Source organism: Macrotis lagotis, chromosome 1 (genome assembly GCF_037893015.1).
Source record: "Macrotis lagotis isolate mMagLag1 chromosome 1, bilby.v1.9.chrom.fasta, whole genome shotgun sequence".
Classification (NCBI taxonomy): Eukaryota; Metazoa; Chordata; class Mammalia; order Peramelemorphia; family Peramelidae; genus Macrotis; species Macrotis lagotis.
The window spans coordinates 904,317,978-904,343,229 of NC_133658.1; the positions used below are offsets into that span (position 1 = coordinate 904,317,978).

The 25,252-nt window shown below is 45.5% G+C and overlaps 2 protein-coding genes across 2 annotated transcripts in view; one reads left to right on the top strand and one right to left on the bottom strand.

Moving 5' to 3' along the window:
- SAE1 (SUMO1 activating enzyme subunit 1) overlaps positions 1-7,755 on the bottom strand; it is a 57,270-nt gene extending 49,515 nt beyond the window's left edge. The window contains exon 1 of the mRNA XM_074219182.1: positions 7,559-7,755. Within this exon, the coding sequence (XP_074075283.1) occupies positions 7,559-7,653 (95 nt within the window). The 5' untranslated portion in view covers positions 7,654-7,755. The remainder of the gene's footprint in view (positions 1-7,558) is intronic.
- A 15,154-nt stretch (positions 7,756-22,909) lies between these two features.
- The window catches only part of ZC3H4 (zinc finger CCCH-type containing 4), a 29,299-nt gene continuing 26,956 nt past the window's right edge, over positions 22,910-25,252 (top strand). Inside the window, exon 1 of the mRNA XM_074219183.1 lies at positions 22,910-23,058. Coding sequence (XP_074075284.1) covers positions 22,910-23,058 — 149 coding nt within the window. The remainder of the gene's footprint in view (positions 23,059-25,252) is intronic.

Genomic DNA, 25,252 nt, shown 5'->3' on the forward strand with positions numbered 1-25,252 from the left:
TTGCATGAACTGATGCTGAGCAAGATGAGCAAAACCAGAAAAACACTGTACACTCTAACAGCAACATGGGGGTGATGAACAACTCTGATAGACTTGCTCATTCCATCAGTGCAACAATCAGGGACAGTTTTGGGCTGTCTGCAATGGAGAATGCCATATGTATCCAGAGAAAGAATTAGGGGCTTTGAACAAAGACCAAAGACTATTTACCTTCAAATTAGGGGGAAAAAATTATATTATAAAGCATCAGTCCTCAAAACTGTCTGGTATTGGATAAGAAATAGAGTTGTGGATCAGTGGAATAGACTAGGTACAAGAGCAGAAAATGATTATAGCAATCTGCTGTTGATAAACCCAAAGAGTCCAGCTATTGGGATAAAAACTCTCTCTCCAATAAAAACTGTTGGCAAAATTGGAAGAAACTTAGTATGGAAGAAACTTAGATTACACCAACACCTCACACCCTATACCAAGATAAGATCCAAATGGTTACAGGATTTAGACATAAAAAACAATATTATAAGCAAACTAGAAGATCAAGGATCTATGGAAAGGGAAACAGTTTATGACCAAGGAAGAAATAGAGAACACCATTCAAAACAAACTAGATATGGGGCAGCTAGGTGGCGTAGTGGATAAAGCACCTGCCCTGGAGTCAGGAGTACCTGGGTTCAAATCCGGTCTCAGACACTTAATAATGACCTAGCTGTGTGGCCTTGGGTAAACCACTTAACCCCATTTGCCTTGCAAAAAAACTCTACAAAAACAAAACAAACTGGATAATTTTGATTAAATTAAAAAGCTTTTGTACAAATAAAACCACTGTAACCAAAAATCAAAAGAAATGTAGTAAATTGGGAAACAATTTTTGCCACTAGTATTTCTGACAAAGGACTCATTTCGAAAATATACAGAGAATTGAGTCAAGTTTTTAAAAAAAACAAACCATTTCCCAACTGACAAATGGTCAAAGGATATGCAAAGGCAATTTACAGCTGAGGAAATCAGAGATCCATAGTCATGAAAAACTGCTCCAAATCGTTACTTATTAGAGAAATGCAAATTAAAGCATCTCTGAGGTACCACCTCACACCTCTCAGACTGGCCAATATGACCAGAAAGGACAATGATCAGTGTTGGAAGGGTTGTGGGAAATCTGGGACACTAATACATTGTTGGTGGAGCTGTGAACTCATTCAACCTTTCTGGAGAGCAATTTGGGATTATGCCCAAAGGGCAACAAAAAACGTGCATACCCTTTGACCCAGCAATACCACTACCGGGTCTATACCCTGAAGAGATGATGAAAAAGAGTAAAAACATCACTTATACAAAAATATTCATAGCAGCCCTGTTTGTGGTGGCAAGAAATTGCAAATTAAGTGAATGTCCTTCAATTGGGGAATGGCTTAACAAACTGTGGTACATGTATGTGATGGAACACTATTTTTTCTATTAGAAACCAGGAGGGATGGGAATTCAGGGAAGCCTGGAAAGATTTGCATGAACTGATGCTGAGTGAGATGAGCAGAACCAGAAAAACATCGTACACCCTTAACAGCAACGTGGGGATGATGATCAACCTTGATGGACTCGCTCATTCCATCAGTGCAACAATCAGGGACAATTTTGAGCTACCTGCAGTGGAGAATACCATCTGCATCCAGAGAAAGAATTATGAACTTTTAACAAAGACCAAAGACTATTACTGTCAAATTAGAAAAAAAAAGCATTATATTATTATGTAATTTTACTATCTCATACTTCATTTTTCTTCCTTAAAGATATCATTTCTCTCTCTCATCACATTCAACTGAGATCAATGTATAACATGGAACCAATGTAAACACTAACAGAATACCTTCTTGTGGGGGGGTAGGGGGAGGCAAGCAAGAATGGGGGAAAAATTATAAAACTCAAAATAAATAAAATCTTACCTTAAAAAAAAAACACCCACAATTCCTTGTTCTGTTTATTGGCTTAATCATGCACCTATTTTGACCTTATCTTGGGGTGTGTGTGTGTGTGTGTGTGTGTGTATATATATATATCTCCTAGTTTCTATCATTCAATTTTCTAGTTTTCCCAGCAATTTATGTCAAATAGTGAATTCTTACCCGAGAGGCAAGAGTCTTTTGGTTTATCAAATAGTAGATAGTTTTATCATTTACTGCTGTTTCTTTTGTGTCACATCTATTCCATTGATCTATACTCTATTTCTTAGCCAGTACCAGATAAATTTGATGCCTGCCTCTTTAAAATATAGTTTTAGATCTGATACAGCTAGACCACCTTCCTGTGCATTTTTGCATTAATTTTCTGGTATTCTTGATGTTTTATTCCTCCAGATGAATTTCGTTACTATTTCTTCTAGCTCTATAAAATAAAATTTTGGTAGTCTCATATGGTACTAAATGAGTAATTTAATTTAGGGAAATTTGTCATTCTTTTATTAGTTCAGCCTACCCATGAACAACTGACATTTTCCCAATTGTTTAGAACTATTTGTATGTAAAATATTTTTTAAATTGTGTTCATATAAGAATGGGCTATCTTTTCAAAGAAGTTTCACTATAAGCTTCTCATGGGTAGCTGGGTCACATTTTCCCATAGAAAACTCTTCAAAAGACTGGATGAAGCATATTTTTGTTCACTTCTTTATTTTCCTTGCCTTTTTTTTTTTGCAAGGCAAATGGGGTTAAGTGGCTTGCCCAAAGCCACACAGCTAGGTAATTATTAAGTGTCTGAGACCGGATTTGAACCCAGGTACTCCTGACCCCAGGGCTGGTGCTCTATTTCCTTGCCTTTTTTGAGGGGCCACATGCATAATATGAAAATGTCTTATACAACTCTACATTATAATAGACACAGCCTTTCTAGAAGGGGAGGGGAGGGAGTGAGGGAGAAAATCTGATACTAAAAATAAATCATTATTAAGATTCTTTTTTTTAATCTACTCATGAGTGGCATAGTAGCCTCCCAAATCAATCAAACCCTTAGGCCAAGTGTCCCAGAAGCAGAGAGTTCTTATTTCACCTGTTACTAGACTGTCACTTGGGATGCTGCTTTTAACTGTAAAATCTATTCTTCATGTCAATTTAGGCCAGCAGAAATAGCTCCTTCAGCCTCCCACCCTAAGGTTCTCCTAGGAGATGTTCTCCAGAATGATGGGTCAGGTGGGAGTTGTTATTATCAGCAGTAACTTACTTAATAGCCACATCTACATAAAACAAGGTCCTCCCAATGTTCCCCTGCAATGTTGAAATGAAAAACAAAAAGCACTCAGCAATCCACAGCTCCTTTAAAGCTTAATGGCAGAAGCAACATCTAAAGAGCACTTTTAAGATTTGCAAAATGCCTTACCCATGTGATCTTAATTGATCCTTCACAATCTTTTTGGGAGGCTAATGATAGTTTTTTCATCCCTGTTTTACAAATGAGGAAACTGAGAGGTTAAGATACAGAAGACAAATTGGAACTCTGGTCTTCCTGACTCCAAAACTGAGTTTTAAAATTTTCACCCTGATTACTCTTTTTAAACCAAATTTTCTTCTGAATGCATCCCTCCGCCATCTCCTTTGTACACTTTTTTAAGAGAAAAAACCAACTTAGCAAAATAAGAAATATTAATACAAAATACACAAAATACAATCTCTCTCTCTCTCTCTCTCTCTCCTCTCTCCTCTCTCTCTCATCCCAGGCTGACAGTCCTCTGCTTCTGCAGATTAGATAGGAAGTCCATTTTCTCAACTTCCCAGGAGCCAGACATCACACTTATAATTACCATAATTGTTAAGTAGTTGGACGCCCACTTATTAGATTGACAAGATATATTGTGGTGTGTGATTGTAATAGAATATTACTAACTGGTAAAATTTAATCTAGAAAGCTAGTGAAGACCTATTAACTGATTAAGCAGAACCAGTAAAACAAATAATCCCAACGAAATAAATAATCAAAACAAAACAGAAAGCTAAATGCTATGAAGATATGAAAAGTATACTTCTTTCCTGACTGTAAAATCTAGAGAGGTCTGGGGCAAGAAACACTGCCCACAGGGAAGCTAGTAGCTAGTGGAGGGTCGGCTAGGTGGCTAGTGGAAAGAGAACCAGCCCTGGAGTCAGGAGATCCTGAGTTCAAATCCGGCTTCAGACACTTAATAATTACCTAGCTGTGTGGCCTTGGGAAAGCCACTTAACCCCATTGCCTTGCAAAAAAAAAAAAAAGAAACACTGCCCATGAGGCAGAGCCAAGATGATGGAGTAAAGGCAGGGACCTTTCTAAACTCTCCCAAATTCCCCAGCAAGCAACCTTAAAATAACACCTCAAAATGAATTCTGAAGTAGAGGAACCAGCAAAAAGACAGGGGGGGAAACAATTTTGCAATCTAAGAAACTTGGAAGTCAATAGGAAAAACTATCACTAGGGTGAGAGTGGAGTACTCCTGGCAAGAAGGAGACAGGCTTTGGGGGGAAGAGCCAGAAGAGTTCAAAAAGGATTTTAGAAATCAATTAAGGAGGAGAGGAAAAAATTGAGAATGGACATGAGTGATACAAGAAAACCATGAACAATGAATCAACAGCTTGGTAAAGAAGGAACAAGAAAAAAACACTAAAGAAATTAACAGCTTAAAGCAGAATTGGCCAAAAAAAGAGTAAAATTTCAGTTAAGAGAACTCATAAAAAAAGTCTTAATTGTTAGCTGTTTCAGATGTGATTCTTTGTCACACACACACACACACACACACACACACACACACACACGGGGGGAATAAATTAAAATGAGGATAATAAAACTTGCACTAACCTATCTCCAAAAAAAAAAAAAATCAAAGAAAGAAAAAAGGTTAGATTGTTGATATGTCAGCTTGACCAATCTTTTTTGTTTTCTTTTTTGTATTCTTTCTTACAAAGACAGCATAGAGAAGGGCAGCAGAATACATCTGGAAATAAAAATGATGAAAAAATGTCCATAAAATGTTATCAGGATAAAATCTCAAGTTTTCTGTTTTTTGCTTGTATCCATACCAATCTGTGCCTGATTCAAAGAACTGTTTATAAATACAATGTTCTTCAAGGTCTATGACATTCATGGCTCACACTTCCATAGTCAGTCTCCATCAAATAACTGTTTATAAAATACAATGTTCTTCAAGGTCTATGACATTCATGGCTCACACTTCCATAGTCAGTCTCCAATTCGTAAGCACTTTGTTCCCAATTCCTTACTCCCATATAATGTGCTGTTATGAAGATCCTGGCACATGAGTCTTTTCTGCCTTTGACATCAATGGGGGATGTGCTTAGTAGTGGGCTCTTGAGGTCAAATGATAAGGATATTCAACATAGAGCCAAGTAAGCTGAACCAGAAGAACAATATATACAACAATATTATTAAGACAATTAACTTTTAAAGACTTTAGAGCTCTATGCCAGAACATGCTATCTCCTTAAAGACGTTGCAGACTGAAATTCTTGAATACCTCCAATGGAGGAATTTGTTTTGACTTATACTATTGTTCCAACTACACATGTTTGTACGGACTGTTTTTCTTTCTTTCTAAATGAGAGAGGTAGAAATGAGTTGAGAAGATGAGTTAGATTTTCACTGATTGAAAAATAAGCAGTTTTTTTAAATAAAATTGTACATGTCTGTTATTTTCTTAGCATTAGCTGCAAAATGCTTTCCAGGATGATTAAGAAAAGTACTAATTATTAGGAACTTTAGAAAATTAAAGACCTCTTACGTTTCACACCTATCATATTGGTCAATATGACAAAAAAGAAAATGATTGATGTTGGAAGGGATGTGGAAAAACTGGGACACAAATATGTTGTTGGTGGAGTTGTGAACTGAGTTGTGAACTGGAGTTGTGAACCTTTCTGGAGAGCAATCTGAGACTATGCCCAAAATGCAATAAAACTGCAGACTCTTTCATCCAGCAATACCACTACTAGTTCTGAATCCCAAAAAGATCACAAAAAAGGGCAAAAACCTCACATATATAAAAATATTTATAGCTCTTTTTGTGGTGGCAAAGACCTGGAAATTGAGGGGATGCCCCCATCAATTGGGGAATGCCTGAACAAATTGTTGCATATGAAAGTGATGGAGGACTACTGTTCTATAAGAAATCATGAGCTTCCAGAATTCAGAAAAGTCTAGAAAGACTGAGCAGATGAACTGAGCAGAACTGAGACTGAGCGTACTGTTCTAACAGCAACATTGGTTGATGACCAACTATGATGGACTTGCTCATCTCAACAGTACAAGAATCAAAGACAATTCTAAAGGACCTGTGATGGAAAACACCATCCACATCCAGTGAAGGATCTATGGAGTATGAATGCAGACCAAAGCATACTATTTTCAATTTTTAAAATTTGTTTTATGTATTATGGTTTTCCCCCACTCATGGTTTTTCTTCCTCCTTTTTTGAGTCTTCTTTCAAACATAATCAATATGGTTATATGCTTAACATAGCTACATATATATATGTATATATATATATATGTATAATATATAAAGTCTATATTAGGTTGCCTGCCTTCTGTCAAGGAAGGGAAAGGGTAAAGAAAAATGTGAAACTCAAAACCTGAGAAAAAATATATTGAGTAAAGATTATTAGATTGCCTTCTGGGGGGCGGGAAGGGGGGGAATTGTAAAATTCAAAACTTTACCAAAAAATGATAGGTAGAAATTAATATTGTATGTAACTGAATACAAATAATTAAAAACTATATTGAGAAAAAGAAGAAAATTAAAGATCTCATTCTATCAATTTAGCCTTTTTCCTTTCATATTTCTTCTAATTTAATGCACTGTTAGAAACCTGGTTCCTTGATAAGACATTTTTACCTGTCCTGCATTTAAGTGAATATTGATTGAATTACTTTTCCAACTTCAAAAACTCCAGTCCCGGGGCAGCTGGGTGGTGCAGTGAGTAGAGCACCGGCCCTGGAGTCAGGAGGATCTGAGTTCAAATCAGACCCTGACAATAATTGCCTACCTGTGAGGCCTTGGTCAAGTCACTTAACCTCATTGCCTTGCAAAAAACAAAAAGTACTTTTTTAAGGACTAAATCAGAAACTCCAGTGGCTGGATTTAGGAAGAGGGGCTTAAGGGTGATTTTAATGCTAATAGCGAACAGATGAGGCTTAGGGTTGAGGCACACCCCCCATCATCAGACTTTTGGGGCCTCCAGTTCTGCAAAATCCCTGCGGGATGCATGACCCGCCCAGGGTCCAGTGGAACCCAAGACTCTCAGGCTTAGAAGGGTCCCAAGGGCCCTCGAACACCCCCTCCTGCTGCTACTCCCCCCATTCAATCCCCGGACCCCGAGGCCACATAATGGGCCCAGACTCCGGGCAAGAGAACAAAGACAAAGGGAGCCGGCGCAGCGCTTGGCCTCCAGGAGTTTCCAGTCTCCGGGCCGAGGTCACGTGCACCTATCCCCGGGGAGCTCGGGCTCTAAGCCCCGCCCCTCCGGCTAGGCCCCGCCCCGGCCCCACCCCCTCTTCCAGGCCCTGCCCCTCCCCCTCCGCCGGCCGCCCCTCACCGTTTCTGCGCCTCCAGACCCCACAGCCGGATCTGCCGGTCGTACTGAGCCGCCTCCTCCTCGCTAATGGTGCCCACTTCCTCCTTCTCCACCATGGTGCCGCCGGGTTCCGCTCCTCCCGCCGCCTCCCTCCTCCTCCTCAGGCCCTCTAGGCGGCCAGCTGCTCTCCCCGCGCGCCGGCTCCCGATCTGCCCGCCAACCGCCCACCTCTCCGGACCCCTCCCCCAGCCGCGCGCTCCAGCGCCGAGTGCGCAGGCGCCGCCCGCCGCGCCTGCGCAGCGCCGCCCCCTCCCCCGCGCCGGCAAGCACGTGTGTGCGCAGCCCACGTGACCTCCCGGCGCCTGTTCCCGGATCTCCCGCGTCTCCCCTCCCCTCCCCCCGCCACGCCCTTGCCCACCTGCCCAGTTGTCTTCTCGTGATGCCCGCCTTGGCCCCGGATCGGCCCCCCTTATCGCGCTCCCTCCGGCCGGCCCCATCTCCGCTCTCCGCGCCTTTGCCCTGGCGCCTCCCCAGGTGGCGCGGTGCCAGTCAGGGCCCGGTCCAGCCCTCCACCACCCCACCCCCACCCCTCAGACAGGGCCCCCCAGGATTCTCCGAGGCCCCGGAGGCCACCTTCCTTCCCTACTTACAGACCAAGCCTGCGAGGCACCTCACAAAGGGGGCCTTGCCTGGGGTCACCCCGCTAGTCTCAGAGGCCTGGCCCTCCGGACCCCCACCTGCCTCAGCAAGGGCAGCTGGGTGGCACGGCGGAGGAGCCCCAGGGCCTGGAGTCAGACCTCAGTTCAAGCGGGACCCTGAACAAGTCACTTCGCCCTCTTTGCCTCAGTTTCCTCATCTGTACAATGAGCTGGAGAAGGGAATGGCAAACAACATTCCAGTATCTCTGCCAAGAAAACCTCAAATGGGGTCATGGAGTCAGAAATGAACAGAAAAGCCCTCCCTGCCTTCCACTGCTCTTCCACTAGGCTTTGGAGTTTGTCTTGGTATCTCCTTCACTCAGTCCAGTGCTGGTATACAGTGGGCACTTAATAAATGCTGGCTCTGGGGCAGCTAGGTGCCGTAGTGGATAGAGCACCAGCCTTGGAGTCAGGAGTACCTGGGTTCAAATCTGGTCTCAGACACTTTATAATGACCTAGCTGTGTGGCCTTGGGCAAGCCACTTAACCCCATTGCCTTGCAAAAACCTAAATAAATAAATAAACAAACAAACAAATGCTGGCTCTGTGGCGGCTAGGTGGCACAGTGGATAGAGTACAGGCCCTGGAGACAGGAGGACCTGAGTCAAATCTGACCTCAGACACTTAATCATTACCTGTGTGGCCTTGGGCAAGCCACTTAACCCCATTGCCTTGCAAAAACCTAAATAAATAAATAAATGCTGGCTTGACTTGATGGGGGGGGTCTATATTCTTGGTGGCATCGCTGGGTCAAAGGTGGGGACACTGACTACTGCCCCGGCAAGGTAGCTGAGTTGGATAAACTGGTTTATCCTCTGCAGAATGTGATGAACACAATCACTAAAATGACACATGTCAGGGCAGCTAGGTGGCATAGTGGATAAAGCACCGGCCCTGGAGTCAGGAGTACCTGGGTTCAAATCCAGTCTCAGACACTTAATAATTACCTAGCTGTGTGGCCTTGGGCAAGCCACTTAACCCCATTGCCTTGCAAAAACTAAAAAAAGAAATAAAAAAAGTTGAAAATAAAAAAAAATTGAAAATAAAATGACACATGTGTGTCTTAACACATTTTTTTCTTCTGAGCTACTTGACTGGTAAGAGTAAATGCCAACTAAAGTTCCATTTTCAATAGGAAGCCTTTCCCTTCCCCTCTTAATTCTTATACTTCCCTCCGTTAAGCATGTTCTATTTTCCTGCACATAGCCAGTATTTGTTTTTTATTTCCCCCTTGATTAAATTGGGAGCTCTTTGAGGGCAGAGACCATCTTTTGCATATCATATTTTAGTAAGGAATTTAGAAACAGGAGACATTAAAAAAACATTTTGTTCAATTCTCCATGATTTGGGGTTGTCTTAGCAGAGGTACTAGAATGGTTTGCCATTTCCTTTTCCAGCTCTTTTTACAGATGAGAAAAAAAGGGTTTCCTTGCCCTGTAGTGACTTGTCCATGGTCACACAGCTGGAAAGGTTTGAGGCTGGATTTGAACTTGGGTCTTCCTGACCTCTATCCCTTATGCCTCCTAACAGCCCCCCAGAAGCCCTTTATTCACAATTTATTCCATAAAATCATAGATATAGAACTGTAAGGGGTCTTTGGGGTCATGTAATTCCACTCCCTCATTTTTACAAATGAAGAAACTGAGCCACAGAGAAGTAAGTGACCTACCCAAGACTATATGGATAGTAAAATGGTCAGGTCAGGATTTGAAACCAGGTTTAAATAAACCTATTGGGCAGTGACATAGCGAGGTGGATAGAGAGCCAGCCCTGAAGTCAGGAGGCTCTGTGTTCAAATCCTATCCCAGACACTTAACACTTACTAGCTGTGTAATCTTGGACTAGTCACTTCACCCTGATTGCCTCCCATCCAGGTCCAACACCAGTCATCCTAAGTCATATCTGGCCATTGGACCAGATGGCTCTGGAGCAGTGAGGCTGGGTGACAGCACAGCCCCCCCTCCCCCAAATCCAATTTGTGTGCTTGTCATGGCATCTCCTCCCTGAGACAGGAGAATAAAAGAGAATCATCATCATCAGTAAGGGCTCTCTCTAAGCCCATAAGCACTAAGGATACAATAATAACTCTGCTCCTCAAGAAGCTTCCATTCAGGGGCAGCTAGGTGGTGCAGTGGATAGAGCACTGGCCCTGGAGTCAGGAGAACCTGAGTTCAAATGTGACCTCAGACACTTAATAATTACCTAGCCATATGGCCTTGGGCAGGCCACTCAACCCCATTGCCTTGCAAAATAAAAAAAAAAAAAAGCTTTCATTCTATTAGAACTCAATATATGTATGAAGGGGGAGGGGCTGATTGATTAGTTGGACCAAATCACAACACCCTGCTTAAAATAACTGATAAAAATGCCTGGGACCTTAACCAGCTAAAATCAATCTTATTCTCAGGCTTGAATTTCCTTTTATCGGTCAAATCATGGGCTTCACAATATACTTTAAGGGAGGAAAAATTGTCAGAAATGGAATGATGCTGCTATAGAATCATTTCCAGGGAGCCTGAGGAAATGTCATTGTCTATAAAATGTCAATGGAATTAAACCCCAGAATGGTTCCAGAAAAAGGCAGCCCTAAGAAACTGGAATAAGGTCCTGCCTTGATCACCCCTTCATCTTGGCTGGAGGATTGGAAGAAGTCATTAGGAGCTTCAAAGCATCTGAAGAATGTTGCACTTCCTATCATCCCAGCAGTGCCCTCATGGCATCCTCATCCTCAAATCTTTGGGCAAAAGTGTTTTTATTGGGACAGACCCAAGGGCTTGATTCATGATGGAGAAGCTATCTCCTGTACCCAGGAGAAATGGCTTAAACAACTCACAAATGGGGGTAAAAACTTCAAGGAACCAAGAGCTGTTACCTTTTCGCCACCCTCCTCCCTAAGCTTGAGCTCACTTTCCCTAGGGTTCTCTCTATACTTGTGTATGAGTGTCGTCAAGACTTCTGGAAGGATGTTCTATACCAGCTGCTTTTATTGTACAATCTTAGAAAATGCTTCTAAGAATCACTTAAATCTGGCTAACTTAATTGATTCTGAGCTGGTGATCCTGTCATGTGTGTATGAGAGGGAGTTAGGTCCCTTAATATTTATTAAGGCCTATTATGTGGAAGGTTGGGGATCCAAAAAGAAGCCCGCCCAAAAAAACCCATTCCTGACCTCAAGGAGCTTACATTCTAAGGGTCACTAGTACATGATCATGGGCTGTAGCATTAGAAAAGACCTCACCCAACCCCTTTAGAGTTACTCCTAGAGCCATGAAGGGATGCACTAATTGTGTCCAAAAAAGGTTTAAATGTTCAGTTAATTCCAGCAGATGTGTTACTCAGGAGGTGGATAACGAATTTCATCTTCCTAAAATGCATGTCTGATCATATCACTCCCCTATTCAATGAATTCTGCAATAGGCTGTTGGTTGATCTCCCAACCTCAAGTCTCTCCCTATCTATTCCAACCCCTATTTAACTGCCAAAGAGATCTTCCTATAGCACAGGTATAACCATATCTCTCCCCTATTCAATAAACTGGAGAGCTTCATTGGTGCTCTCTCTCTCTCTCTCTCTCTCTCTCTCTCTCTCTCTCTCTCTCTCTCTCTCTCTCTCTCTCTGTCTCTGTCTCTCTCAGGTTTTTGCAAGACAATGGGGTTAAGTGCCTGAGGTCATATTTGAACTCAGATCATCCTGACTCCAGGGCTGGTGCTCCTCCACTGTGCTACCTAGCCACCCCTCGCCCCCTCCATTGGCTATTAAATATAAATCTTCTGGTTTATGTTGAGAATTCACTAACATTGGTCTCCTTGCTACTTTCTCAAGTTAGAAACTCTATCCCCTAACTCAGAGACATTTTCAGTGTCTCTCCCCCAAGCCTAGAAAGTTCTCCCTCCTCAGTTGTTTCCTGACTTCTCTGACTTCCTTTAATTCTCAACTGAAATTTAACCTCCTACAAGAAGTTTTTGTAGATGCCACTTAAAGAGGAGTGTCTTCCTTCTGTTGATATCTTCACCTTTATCTTCATACATCTTGCTTCTCTAGAGTTGTTTATATGTCTGTCTCCCCATTACATTATGAGCTACTGAGAATAGGATCTTTTTTTTGTCTGTATCTCCTAAGGACATTATCAATCACAACTTCATGAAACTTAGGTGAAAACTGGGTTTATCATAAGAGACATGAACACGCATGTGGAACACAAAGAATGCACAATCCATACAGAAGTTTGCATATTTATAACAGGACAAAGGAAGGAGAGAACCCAAATCTCCCCTCAAAGGGGAGGGGAGTACAGTAGGGAAAAGGTACAGTAAAAGTGAGAAAAGGACAAAAGACAAAACCCTCCTGAAGAGGAAGGTGAAAGCCACATTCTTTTTCCTTGTTAAATCATGAAGAGAAGAAGATCTCCTTATATAACAGGGTCCAGCTACACAAGCCTAGGGTTCACTGACTGGCGTCTAACCTCACTCCCAAGTGCACACACAGAGAATTCAGCTTGGGTTGTAAACAACAAATTATGTCAACTGGGCCTTGACACATTCAGGGTCCCCTACATGCACTGGGTCTTGTGTTTCTGAAAAATATGGCAACTCAGGGGCAGCACCAGCCCTGGAGTCAGGAGTACCTGGGTTCAGATCTGGTCTCAGACACTTAATAATTCCCTAGCTGTGTGGCCTTGGGCAAGCCACTTAACCCCCTTTGCCTCGCAAAAACCTTAAAAAAAAAAAAAGACAATGGGGGAATTAGGGGAATCCCAAGCCTAGTAAGCCCAGTTTTCACCTAATTTTCATGAAGTTGTGATTGACAATGTCCTTAGATAGGAAATATAAAGAGCAGGGTGCCCTCCAAAGGAAGGTAAGCAACTCAACTGAGGAGTAAGGAGGAGACTATAGGTTGGGGGGAGATAAATTGAAGAGAGTAGCTCAAAGAGTAGAGATGAGGTGATGCGGACTCTGTTGATGCAGGGTGGTAACTCAAAGCTTAATCCCTTCAGGCTAAGACAGGGATCCATTGTTTTATTGATTGGGGCTTGTCTTTTGCCTGGGAGGGTTACTAAAAGTTCATTGTAGGAAAAAAAAGTTCATTGATTCAGACTCATCTAGGAAGCATGCTATGGTTTCCTGTATTGGAGTGCTTTAATCCATTTCTCCCATGTGTGAAGTGTCATCTTCTTCAAAAGGTAGCATTCCCTCAGTTATAGCTGCATTGGTTTCTTCAGTAGTTGAATCATCTTCATCAGTTCTAAAACCAAGTGTGATCATCCCGTAGATCAGATTGGCAGGTGTCTTGGGGATCTTCCAAACTGAGTCCAGAAGATAGCAGAGCAGTTTCTTATAACAAGATGACCAGATATTTTACTGCCTTATCATTCTTGTCAGCTTCTGCCTTTTGCCATGGAATTTCAATAACAAAATGATTAGGGTTTCTCTTCAAGTGTTTCTTTGCTGCCATGTAACCTACTGTTGGGCTGTCTCTTAGTACCTGAGCCTTCCTTATTCTCTCCATGTTTGCTGTCCAGCTGTATGTGCTAGTGACAATGGAGCACAGGGAAGTAACCAAGGAGTTTAATGCAACTACCTTTTCAACTTTCTTTTCTAGGATATCATTTATAATTTTGCAAAGGTTTCATTCTTTGCCTTTTTTTTTCTTCCCTTTATTTTCATCTTCATCTTCTGGGAGTTCCAAACTCTCTTTGATTACAGACACTAAAATCTTGCCCTCCAATTCCTTTAACTGTTGTACATAATGCTCATCAGTAGTTCAATCACATATATTACTTCTAAACCATGCTTTCAAAGATGCTCAACAAAAGTTGAATTAGCCCCTTGGTCCTTGGATGTGATTCCAGTTCTCCTTTATTCTCATAGGTGTTGAGAAAATACTTGATGTCTTCATTTCCTCTGATGCATATTTTCAGATATGTTTCTCTTAATTTTTGTTAAATCACTTAAAAATATGTATGGGGGCACTAGGTGGTACAGTGGTTAGAGCACTGGCCCTGGAATCAGGAGGACCTGAGTTCAAATGTGACTTCAGACACTTAATAATTGCCTAGCTGTGTGGCTTTGGGCAAGTCACTTAACCCCATTGCCTTAAATAAATAAAATTAAAAAAAATATGTATGGCATGAACATACTGTTTAAGAGGAAGTTTAGGATTCTTTTCTCTTATAAGCAGAATCAATACTGTGATACCTTAGACAGTTAAGCAAGAACTAGTAACCATTGTAGTATACTTTGGTTTTATTTTAGGGAGGGAAAAATGATATCCCTACTATATGTCCAAATATTTTAATGTTAACTCAATAACACTTTAAGGGCTGATAAAAGTATGTAACTATCAGAAAGCTGAATAATGGAATCAAATTACTTCTTGGTCTTTAAATTACACTGTTTTGAGTTATCTTAAAATGTTTATAAAATTTTCTCTTATATGCTTAAAAAAAGTTCATTGGCCTCATCTCATAACTTGGGGTAAGGATTTATTAGGAGTCCTTACCAGGGAGGGGCAAGGTACTTTACTAAAACTTCATTGACCTCTCTCATAGCTGGGACAATGGCAGAGGGTACAGATTAATAGCTATAAAACATATTTCTCTGTTCAGTATTTCACCTACTTCATAGGTAAATATGAAAATCCAATTGTTCCCTAACATATCAAACTTGTGTTTTCAAAAACAAATTTCTATGGAAATATAATTGTTCTTAATAACTTCTTGTTGACTGTTTCACCATACCTAGCTTCTAAGAAGGAAATAGAGTTTTAAATATAATGGACAAGTTCACTTACCTTGGCAGTGTCCTTTCCAGGGAGGTTCACATTGATGATGAGGTCTACACACATGCATTGCCAGGGCTAGCTATGTTTCTTTGGAGGCTCCCAAAGAAAGTGTGGGCAAGAAGAGGTATTAGACTGACCACCCAACTGAAGGTCTACAGACTCTTGTCCTGGCTTCATTGTTACATGCTTGTGAAACCTGGACTGTCTCCCACTGTCAGGAAACTGAATCACTTCCATTTAAATTGTCTTAGGAATTCAGAAAATCACCTAGCAGGATAAGATACACTGAGGTCATTTCTTGAACTAAACAGCCAGGCATTCAAAGGTTCCTACAGACACTTGATTGTGATGGGTTGGTCATATTGTTCAAATGACAAGCATACACTTGCATACACTTGCCAAAAAAGATCATTTTATGTGGAATTCAAATGAGGCTTACGGGGGTGGAGGGGCTCCCTCAATATCAGAAGAAGTGATTTGGGGACACTCTGAAGGTCTCTCTTGAGAGCTCTTAAGAATTGATTGTGTAGGATACGATTTCTTGGTCATCACATTCAACTGAGATCAATGTATACCATGGAAATAATGTGAAGACTAACAGACTGCCTTCGGTGGGGGGTGGGGGGGAGGGAGGCAAAAATGGGAAAAAATTGTAAAATTCAAAATAAATAAAATCTTTCTTTAAAAAAAAAAAGAATTAATTGTGTAGCCTGGGTGGGCACAGGACCACGTGGCATGCCCTCTTCAGAAAGACTGCTGTGATTTATGATCAAGATAGCATCGCATGAAATATGTAAATGTAACCACCCAGGTGTTCACTTGGACTATTTGTGCCCAACCTGTAATAGAGTCTTCTGGGCTGATATGAGTGTGATTGGCCACAGTCTGACACACTTAACTTGTCTCTAAAATAGTTATGTGATGGTCTTCTTCAATAAGGAAGAGTAATGACCAAGCAACCACCTGCTTCTGAGGTGTTTCAATCAACCAACCGTGGACCAAGTGTGAAAAATCCTTCAAATGAGTGCCATGGCACAAGCCTGAGGAAACCTGCCTTTGCCTCAAGGCCCATCTTCAAATTATCAAGTTCCTTAGAACTGGAGTGATTCCTAAAACTGGACATGGATGGCAGGGTTCCTGTAAGATCTCTGGAAAGAAACCTTCTATGGGGTGCCGGGAGGAAGGGGAGGTTTTGTGCTTCCCCTTTGACTCTGTGAGCTTTGAAGGGTCTAGAGGATGTTGGACTTCCTATCTTTAAATCTGGACCTACTGGAACCCCCAGAAGAGCCAAACAGAAGTGAGATTGGGGGCCAGGGTCCAAATGCTCTCCAGAGGAGCTGTAAAGGGATCCCCTTGACAGAGCCCCCTGGTGACAGAGTAGAGTAACCACCCCAATGCCCCTGGGAAACTGCTTGAACCACTTCAGAGTATGACAAAGACTAGGGGCAGAAATCAAAGCAATGAGTTACCCTTTTGCCGCATGGGTTCCCCTAAACTTGAGTCTACTTTCCTTCCCTGCAGATTTCTGGGAGGATGATCCAGTTCTGCCTTGACCATGAGGCTGGATCAGGGACTATTCAGGAATTGACAATCAAATTATCATGGCTGTGTTACTTTTTTTTTTTAGGTTTTTTTTTGCAAGGCAAATGGGGTTAAGTGGCTTGCCCAAGGCCACTCAGCTAGGTAATTATCGAGTGTCTGAGAACGGATTTGAACCCAGGTACTCCTGACTCCACTATGCCACCTAGCCGCCCCTAGCTGTGTTACTTGTGAAAGGTGTGACAAAATGGTGCTTTGCTCAGAATCACAGGGCTTTTGAGGCTTTCGCTGCCTCAGCACCCTGGCCTTTTTTTTTTAAAGAAAGATTTTATTTTGAGTTTTACAATTCCCCCCACCACCATTTTGCTTCCCTCTCTCCACCCCTCACAGAAGGCATTCTGTTAGTGTTTTACATTGGTTCCATGTTATGCATTGATCTTAGTTGAATGTGGTGACAGAGAAATCATATCCTTAAGGAAGAAAAAATAAAGTATGATATAGTAAAATTACATAATAATATAACTTTTCCCCCCTAATTTAATGGTAATAGTCTTTGGTCTTTGCTCAAACTCCGCAGTTCTTTCTCTGGATACAGATGGTATTCTCCATAGGAGACAGCCCAAAATTGTCCCTGATTGTTGCACTGATGGAATGAGCGAGTCCATCAAGGTTGATCATCACCCCCATGTTGCTGTTAGGGTGTACAATGTTCTGGTTCTGCTCATCTCACTCAGCATCAGTTCATGCAAATCCCTCCAGGCTTCCCTGAATTCCCATCCCTCCTGGTTTCGAATAGAACAATAGTATTCCATGACATACATAGATCAACCATAGTTTGTTAAGTCATTCCCCAATTGAAGGACATTCACTTAATTTCCAATTCTTTGTCACCACAAACAGGGCTGCTATGAATATTTTTGTACAAGTGATGTTTTTATCCTTTTTCATCATCTCTTCAGGGTATAGACCCGGTAGTGGTACTGCTGGGTCAAAGGGTATGCTTATTTTTGTTGCCCTTGGGCGTAGTTCCAAATTGCTCTCCAGAAAGGTTAGATGAGTTCATAGCTCCACCAACAATACATTAGTGTCCCAGGTTTCCCACATCCCTTCCAATATTGATCATTGTCCTTTCTGGTCATACTGGCCGGTCTGAGAGGTGTGAGGTGGTACCTCAGAGCTTTAATTTGCATTTCTCTAATAAGTCATGATTTGGAGCAATTTTTCATATGAATATGGATGGCTTTGATTTCCACAGCTGTAAATTCCTGGCCTCTTATTTTATTCTCTGGACTTCCTAGTCCATTGCTAACAAATTACCCTTTATTTTAAAGGTGGACATGCCTTTTTTGAATAAATTTTATACTTGTATTTGAACATTATTTTGAATATGTGGTATTTTGTATTTGCTTTTCTAGGCCCATGTTTGTCCCCCCCAATAAAGATAAGCAGCTTGGGGCAGAGGATTTTTCATTTCTGTCTTTCCAAACTTAGCATAGTGTTTGGAAGCTAACAGACACTAAATGTTTTTTGAATTGATTATATACAAAATAATACAAGATAATTTCAAGATAGAGAAATTGTTAAAAAGAGGGGAAATCAGAACAAGCCAAATTTAGGAAGTGGCTCTGTGCTTTGAAGAACTCTAGTGATTCACTAGCTAGGTGAAGTGCATAGAGTTATGAAGACTGTACTTCCAGAGTTCAAATCTGACCTCAGACATTTAAAAGCTTTGTCACCTTGGGTAAGTCACTTAATCCTGTTTGCTTCAGTATCCTCAACTGTAAAAGGAGTTGGCAAAGGAAATGGCAAGCCATTCTAGTATCCCTTGCCAAGTAATCTCCCAAGTGGGATTTCAAAGAGCCAGAGAGGGCTGAAAATGACTGAACAATCATAATAATACTGAGGGGCTAATGTGAGAAAGAAGGGTATTTCACTTGTAGCCAGACCCATATTTACATAGTGCAGGGATCTAAAACAGGGAACTTAGGACAGCTCGGTGGCCCAATGGATGGGATACCGGCCCTGGAGTCAGGAGAACCTGAGTTCAAATCCTGCCTCAAATGCTTGATACTTGTTGTGTGACCTTCAGCAAGTCACTTAGCCCACTGCCTTGCACATAAAAACACAAATGAAAATAGATAAATAAATTAGGGAACCTCTATCTAGACTAGTAGAACTGGAAGAGTATGGGTGGGATGCTGATAACCCAAAAGGCTGGGAAAGTAGAAGACAGTCCAAAAGGGCTTTGAATGCCAGACTAGTGATAGAGAAAAAGATTAGTGTTTGAGGCAGATCTGAGTTGTTTGGATACACCAGCTAGGAATGATGGATTAGAACCTTGGTTCTGTTTTGTTGATTTTTCAAACTGGAACATGATTAAGAGGGACGATTGAGGGCATTTATATTCTGCCGCTAGAGGTGAAATCTTGGATGGGTGTAAGACGGATCAGAGTGAAAACTTTTGCCAAGAATGTCTTTATTAATCAGGAACAAAAGTCAGACACAGGAAGCCGATTAGATAGGATCCGATCATAAATGATGCCAACTAGCAACCATTCCCATGACCCTCTGGGCAACTGCCAGGAAACCAAAGTATGGTTGCAGAGCTGAATAGAATGGACTGTGCCAAGACAGGTTAGGTTAGTTTACCCTACTAATGATTTGTCACCTAGTATGAGTGTAATTGTAGTTCCATACATTGTATCTCTTTGACCAAAGGAATACAACTGCCACATAAAGAACTCTGATTAACATCTCTATTCTATACTTGTCCACACTAGTGCCAAGATGCCTGGGTGATTTGGGGAAAACTTCCATCTTTTTAGGCCAAGGTTTCCCATGTATCCAGGCCAACACCAATCATCTTGTTCCTACTCTATCAGGAAGATAGTTCTGGAAGAGATAGTGAGAATAGTGTTTTTGCACAATTACTTCACTTTAATCCACATTATATGCATGGCATAACATCACTTCCTTGATGTCATGGTTTTCAAGATCTAAATTAACTAGTAGAGAATTGTAGAGGATTTCTGAGTGGAGGGGAATTGATAAATCTGTTATAGGAATATCAATTTGGCAATTGTGGGTAAAGAAAACATGCTTGTTTTACTTTTTTTTTTTTAGGTTTTTGCAAGGCAAATGGGGTTAAGTGGCTTGCCCAAGGCCACACAGATAGGTAATTATTAAGTGTCTGAGGCCTGACTCCAGGGCTGGTGCTTTATCCACTATGCCACCTAGCCACCCTGTTTTACATTCTTATAAAGAAAACATGATCATCTTAATTTTCATAAAGAATTAAGGTTCATAGAAATAAATGGACCTGTTCAGTCACACAAGTAATAAGTGAAACTTGGAATTTGGACCCCAGGTCTCCTGACTACAAGGTCAAATGCTGGGGATCTTGGGTAGGTGGCTTCTCCTTTCAGCCCTTGCTTCCTCATCCTCTCCCCATCTTGAAATGACTTGGTATTTATTAACATATAACTGGGGAGAATGACTAGGAGGAATTCACTGGCTTGGAGCATGTGCGCCATTTTGATTGCTACCACATTCTAATCTGCCTAAACCAACTTGCAGCCATGTGCAATGGGGCAGGTTTAGAACATGAACAGGTATTCTATGTGTGATGATTAAAGGTTTTTTAAATGGGGAGCTGCTGAGCAGGAAAGAATGAAGTCAAGGTTAGTCTGTCCACACACACAAGTCTGTGGAAAGGCGTGAGTGTGTGTGTGTTTGTGCAACTTCACTTGCTTCCTGGCAGTGTTCCAGTAAGGAAGAAAAATGCTCTAAACCTCTGGGTGAGAGTCCCCTTCCCCAATCTGGTTGCAATATGGCTTCAAATAGCTATGTGGATCCTGCCCCTCCTGTTTTGGAAGAGATCTCCTCTTCTCAGATGAAGCTGGAACAATCTTGTGATATTTAGAAGGCTGGGGGCCAGAGGTCCTGTGACCAGAGTCCATGCCAGTATCTGCCAGCAGCCGCACCTATCTCTTTGACATAGTTCCAAAGAGCAGTGTTTGGGATCTAGGCCAGCAATAGATGAAGATGGCAGGAAGATACCATGTGCCTTTTCAGGGAGGAAATGACTGGGCTATGATGGACTAGGAAATGAACTTTGTAAGGACTGCCTAAATTTGAAGCTGATCTCTCAGAAATTGAGAGTCTGACTGACCCTCATTAGGAGTTTGCTTTGCTGTTTTTGCTTTATCTTCTCGGTAAATATCCTTTTGTGAAAGCTAATCGATGAATTTAAATATATATGCATGACTTAAACATGTTTTCAGATCACACACTTTCTGCTGGACTAGAATATTTAAGGACAACAGTAGGCCTCCATTTTTAGCTAGCCCCAAGCTGGGCAAGTCCCTAAATAAGAGAAATCTCAATAAATGGGCTGTTAGCCTATTTTTCTTTTGCTCTTAATGCTAAAACCTGGTAACATTTGCTCCTGGGAAGGTTGACACATTCCCAACAGGTGCAGCCTTGGTGGGGACAGCTCATCTTGGGGAGTCTCACAATGCTGATTAGATGGCATTGGGATGCAAATGACTGGGTCAATTAATGATATCATGGAGTTGCCTGTATTTGACAATCGATATCCTGGGCCATAGAGTGGCCCAGGCCTAGAGTGGGGAACATTCTTCTTAACTGAGTTCAGCTCTGTCTCAGACACTAGAGTCTGCTCCCAGGCGTCTATAATCCGTCTGCCTCAGTTTCCTCATTTGTAAAATGAGCTGGAAAAGAACTGGCAAGCCAGGTCAGTCAGTCTGCCCTTGCTTATGGGTGAGTAGGGAGCACAACATATTGGGGAGAACACACTAGATTGTGGGGGCTCTAGCAGAGAGAGTATCCCCACCCCTCAGGCATTGAGCTCTAGTCTGAGAAGACTCAGACACAGATAAGAGACTGAGGGGGAGAGAGAGAGAGGGACAGAGGGGGAGAGACAGAGAGAGAGACAGAGGGAGAGAAAGAGGGAGAGAGACAGAGAGAGGGACAGAGGGAGAGAGACAGAGAGAGAGAGAGGGACAGAGGGAGAGAGACAGAGAGAGAGAGAGAGGGACAGAAGGGAGAGACAGAGAGGGACAGAGGGGGAGAGACAGAGAGAAAGAAAGAGAGACAGAGGGAGAGAGAGAGACAGAGAGACAGAGAGAGGGACAGAAGGAGAGAGAGGGACAGAGAAAGACAGAGGGAGAGAAAGAGAGAGAGACAGAGGGAGAGAAAGAGGGAGAGAGACAGAGAGAGGGACAGAGGGAGGGGGAGAGACAGAGAGAGAGAGAGGGACAGAGGGAGAGGGAGAGAGACAGAGAGAGAGAGAGAGGGACAGAAGGGAGAGACAGAGAGGGACAGAGGGGGAGAGATAGAGAGAGGGACAGAGGGAGAGAGAGAGAGGGACAGAGAAAGACAGAGGGAGAGAAAGAGAGACAGAGAGAGAGAGAGAGGGACAGAGTGTGTGTGTGTCGGGGGCCTGGCTCCGGAGATGCAGGGGGGCCAGCCAGGAGCCTTAGTCCATACTGAGGGCCCACTTGGCTCTTTGCCTGTGGCCGCGATGGCCGGGCCCGGAGCGGGGGCCGGTGCTGCCCGGGTGCTCGCGGCTGGCCGGGAGCTGGGGGCCGGCCCCGGGGCTGGGGGCTTCCCAGGCCTCTCGGGGCGAACTTTCCGGGCCGGCCCGGGCCCGCCCTTCCCGCCGCGCTCCGGCCCCGCCCCCCCGGCCCGCTCCGGCTCTTTCCGGCCCCCCCCCCGGCCCCCGCCCTTCCTCCCCTCCGGGCGGCCCCCCGCCCCCCGCGCCCCGGGCCCCCCGCGCCGCGCCGCCCCGCCCCCCGCGCCCCGGGCCCCCCGCGCCGCGCCTCGCCGCCCCGCCCCGCGCGGCCCGGCCCGCCCCGCCCTCTCGGAGGCCTGGGCCGCCCGGCCCGGCCCGCCGCCGCCGCCGCTGCTCCTCCTCCTCCTCCTCCCCCCGCCTCAGCGTCCGCTCGCAGCCGCCATTTTGTGTGCAGTCCCGAGCGCGGCGGGCGCGGGCAGCCGGCGCTGAGGGAGGGCAGGAGGGCGGGAGGGCGTCCCGCAGGGAGTCCCGAGGGGCCGAGCGCCTCCCGCCGCCGCCGCCGCCGCCGCCGCCTCGTCCTCGGCCCGGTCCCGGGCCCGCGCCCGCTCGGCTCTCCCGCCGCCCCCCGTCCCGTCCCCGCCCGGCCCCAGCCCCCGCCCGGCCCCAGCCCCCGCCGCCGCCGCCGCCGCCGCTCCCCGCCGCCGCCGCCCGCCCCGATGAGGGCCCGGGCTCCGGGGCCGGGCAGCCTGTGAGAGGGGGGCGCCGGCCTCCGCAGCCCCCCAGGCCCGGGGCGGGGCGGGGGGCGCGGGCCGCGCCGCCATGGAGGCCGGCTCGCCGGGCTCGCCCCCTGCCGCCGCCGCCGCCGCCTCGGAGCCGCCAGCGCCGCCCGCCGCGTCCTCGCCGCCGCCGTCCCCCGCCGCCCAGCGTGAGCTCCAGCGCCCCGGCCTCAGCCTGCTCCCTGACGACAGGTCGGGTAACCCGGCGGCGGCGGCGGCGGCGGCGGGGGGAGGGGGCGGCCATGATGGGGGGAGGGGAGGCGGGAGGGGGGGGAAGGGCGGGGTCGGGCTCCCGCCAGCCCGGCCGCGCCGCCGCCGCCGCCCCCCCCCCCCCCCGGGCCTCGGCCTGGCTCCGGGCGCCATGCTGCAGGCCAGGTGAGCGGCCGCCCCGGCCCGGGCCCCGGCGCTGCCCCCTCCCCGCGGGGAGAGGGGCGCCCGGGCCTGGGGGTGGGGGCGGCATTCCGGGGGCGGAGGGGCGTGGGGCGCCGGGGCGCCGGGGCGGCCGGCTCGGGGCCACGTGGGCCCGCTGGCGGCCCCACGCTGCGGGCCGGGCCCGGCCCCGGCCCCCCGGGGCCCGGCCCCGGCCCCCCGGGCCCCGGCCCCGGCCCCGGCCCCTCTCTCTGTGTCTGTCTCTGTCTCTGTCTCTCCCCCCCTTTGTCTCCTTGCCCCCCTTTCCTGCTCTCCTTCCTCTTTCCAGCCTGAGGGCTTAGGTTTGGGGGGCCTCCCATGTCAGAGAGGAGCCCCCCTCCTCTTTCTCTTTCGCAAGGGACTTGGGGCCCAGCCCCCTTTCTTGGGGCCGTCGGACTTGGAGAGGAGTCGAGGCAGGGCCCGAAGCCAAAGCGCCTTCCCAGCCAGAGTGCTTTGTTTTTTAGGTTGTGGCTCCAGGACTCGGCGGGCCCGGCGCGGGCGGCCGGCCGGGGTGCAGTCTAGGTAGGGCAGGCTTGGGCGAGGCCAGAGACGGGAAGTGCGGCCTCCGACCCCCCCTCCGGGCCTGGCTCCACCTCGGCAAGTCGGCCGGCTCCAGGTACCTCGACCCCAGGCCCCCGACGCCCCGTCCAAAGACACGGGCACGAGTGTCGGGGAGCACTTTAGCCCCGCCTTGCTGACTGCCGCCAGCCCGGACGGAGAGAGTAAACACATTAGCCAATGAGTGTTTGCTCAGCGCAGGCTGCCCCCCTCCCGGGCGCCCCCCTCCTGGGGCTGGGTGCTTTACCACAAGCTGCTTACACTCATTAGCAGGCCTCCCAGGAATTGTCTTATGTCAGCAGTGTATGTCATGCAAGGGGTTGGGATGGTAAGTAGTCTCTTTTATTCAGTAATTAAATTAGCTCTCTCTTTGCTTCCTTCCTTAGCCCAAGACCAGAGATGCTTATAACAGTTAGTTTGTTGAGACCAGGACTGGCCCCAGTGGCCCTTAGACTTGCACATCCTGGCAGAGCTAATGCTGTTCATTTCAGTCTGTCCCTCAAAGTGCACAGTTTTCTTTTTTTAAAAAAGTCTACTGTATCCTTCTCGGGTCCTAAGGGACAGAAACCTCCATGTGGTCCGGAGCTGACCTTTTTTTGCCCCTCAGATCCATTGCTTGATCTCCAGCCTTCATCCCTTTATGAAGAAAGTGGATACTGTATCAGTGTGCCCGTCCACGCCTATGTCCATAGGACAGAGAGAAGTGCAGAAGTGCGATCTGCTCGATCTGCCGCTCCCCCCACCCCCTTACTGGGGGGGGACATGGTCCACGTTTTCTCTCACGTCTTCTCCTGTGTCTTACAGTGTTTCAGTCGATACTTGATGGAAGTTTAAACTGGCCAAGTCATTTGTAACGTACTGTTGAAGCACAAACTCTGAACTGTCCAGTCCCAAGCTTCTGGCTGCTTCTACCGTTCCTTTGTTAAGCACGTGCCTTACAGTGAAAAGTTCATGTGAATGTGTTACACACTCAATCATGGTGGTCAGTACACCCCTCTGCCCCTCCTCCCCAGTATATATACCTCTCTGTCCTTCATGTACCAAGGAAAAACACCAACAAAATGACTTGCAGTACCATACAACTGATGTGTTTTACAAGCATAAGTTTCTTGGAAAAATACAAAACACATGTTGAACCTCCATCCTATCCTCCCCTTTTGCCCTGTGTTGGTACCGTACAAATTAAGGGCCCTTTATCGTCCTTCACATGTTAGTCCCTGCCCCATCCACAAGTCTGTGTATTAAAAAGGACTCACTTTTAGGGGGGGAAGGAACCACCGTCCCAATTCCAGTTCAGTTGGCCACTGCCCCCTCCCGTGTTCCTACTGCTCTCACCACATTGGTGGATTCATAACCTCTTTGGTCTGACCTGCAATCAGGGATCATGTGTCCATGATCTCCAAGGCTAAGAGGGAGAGCC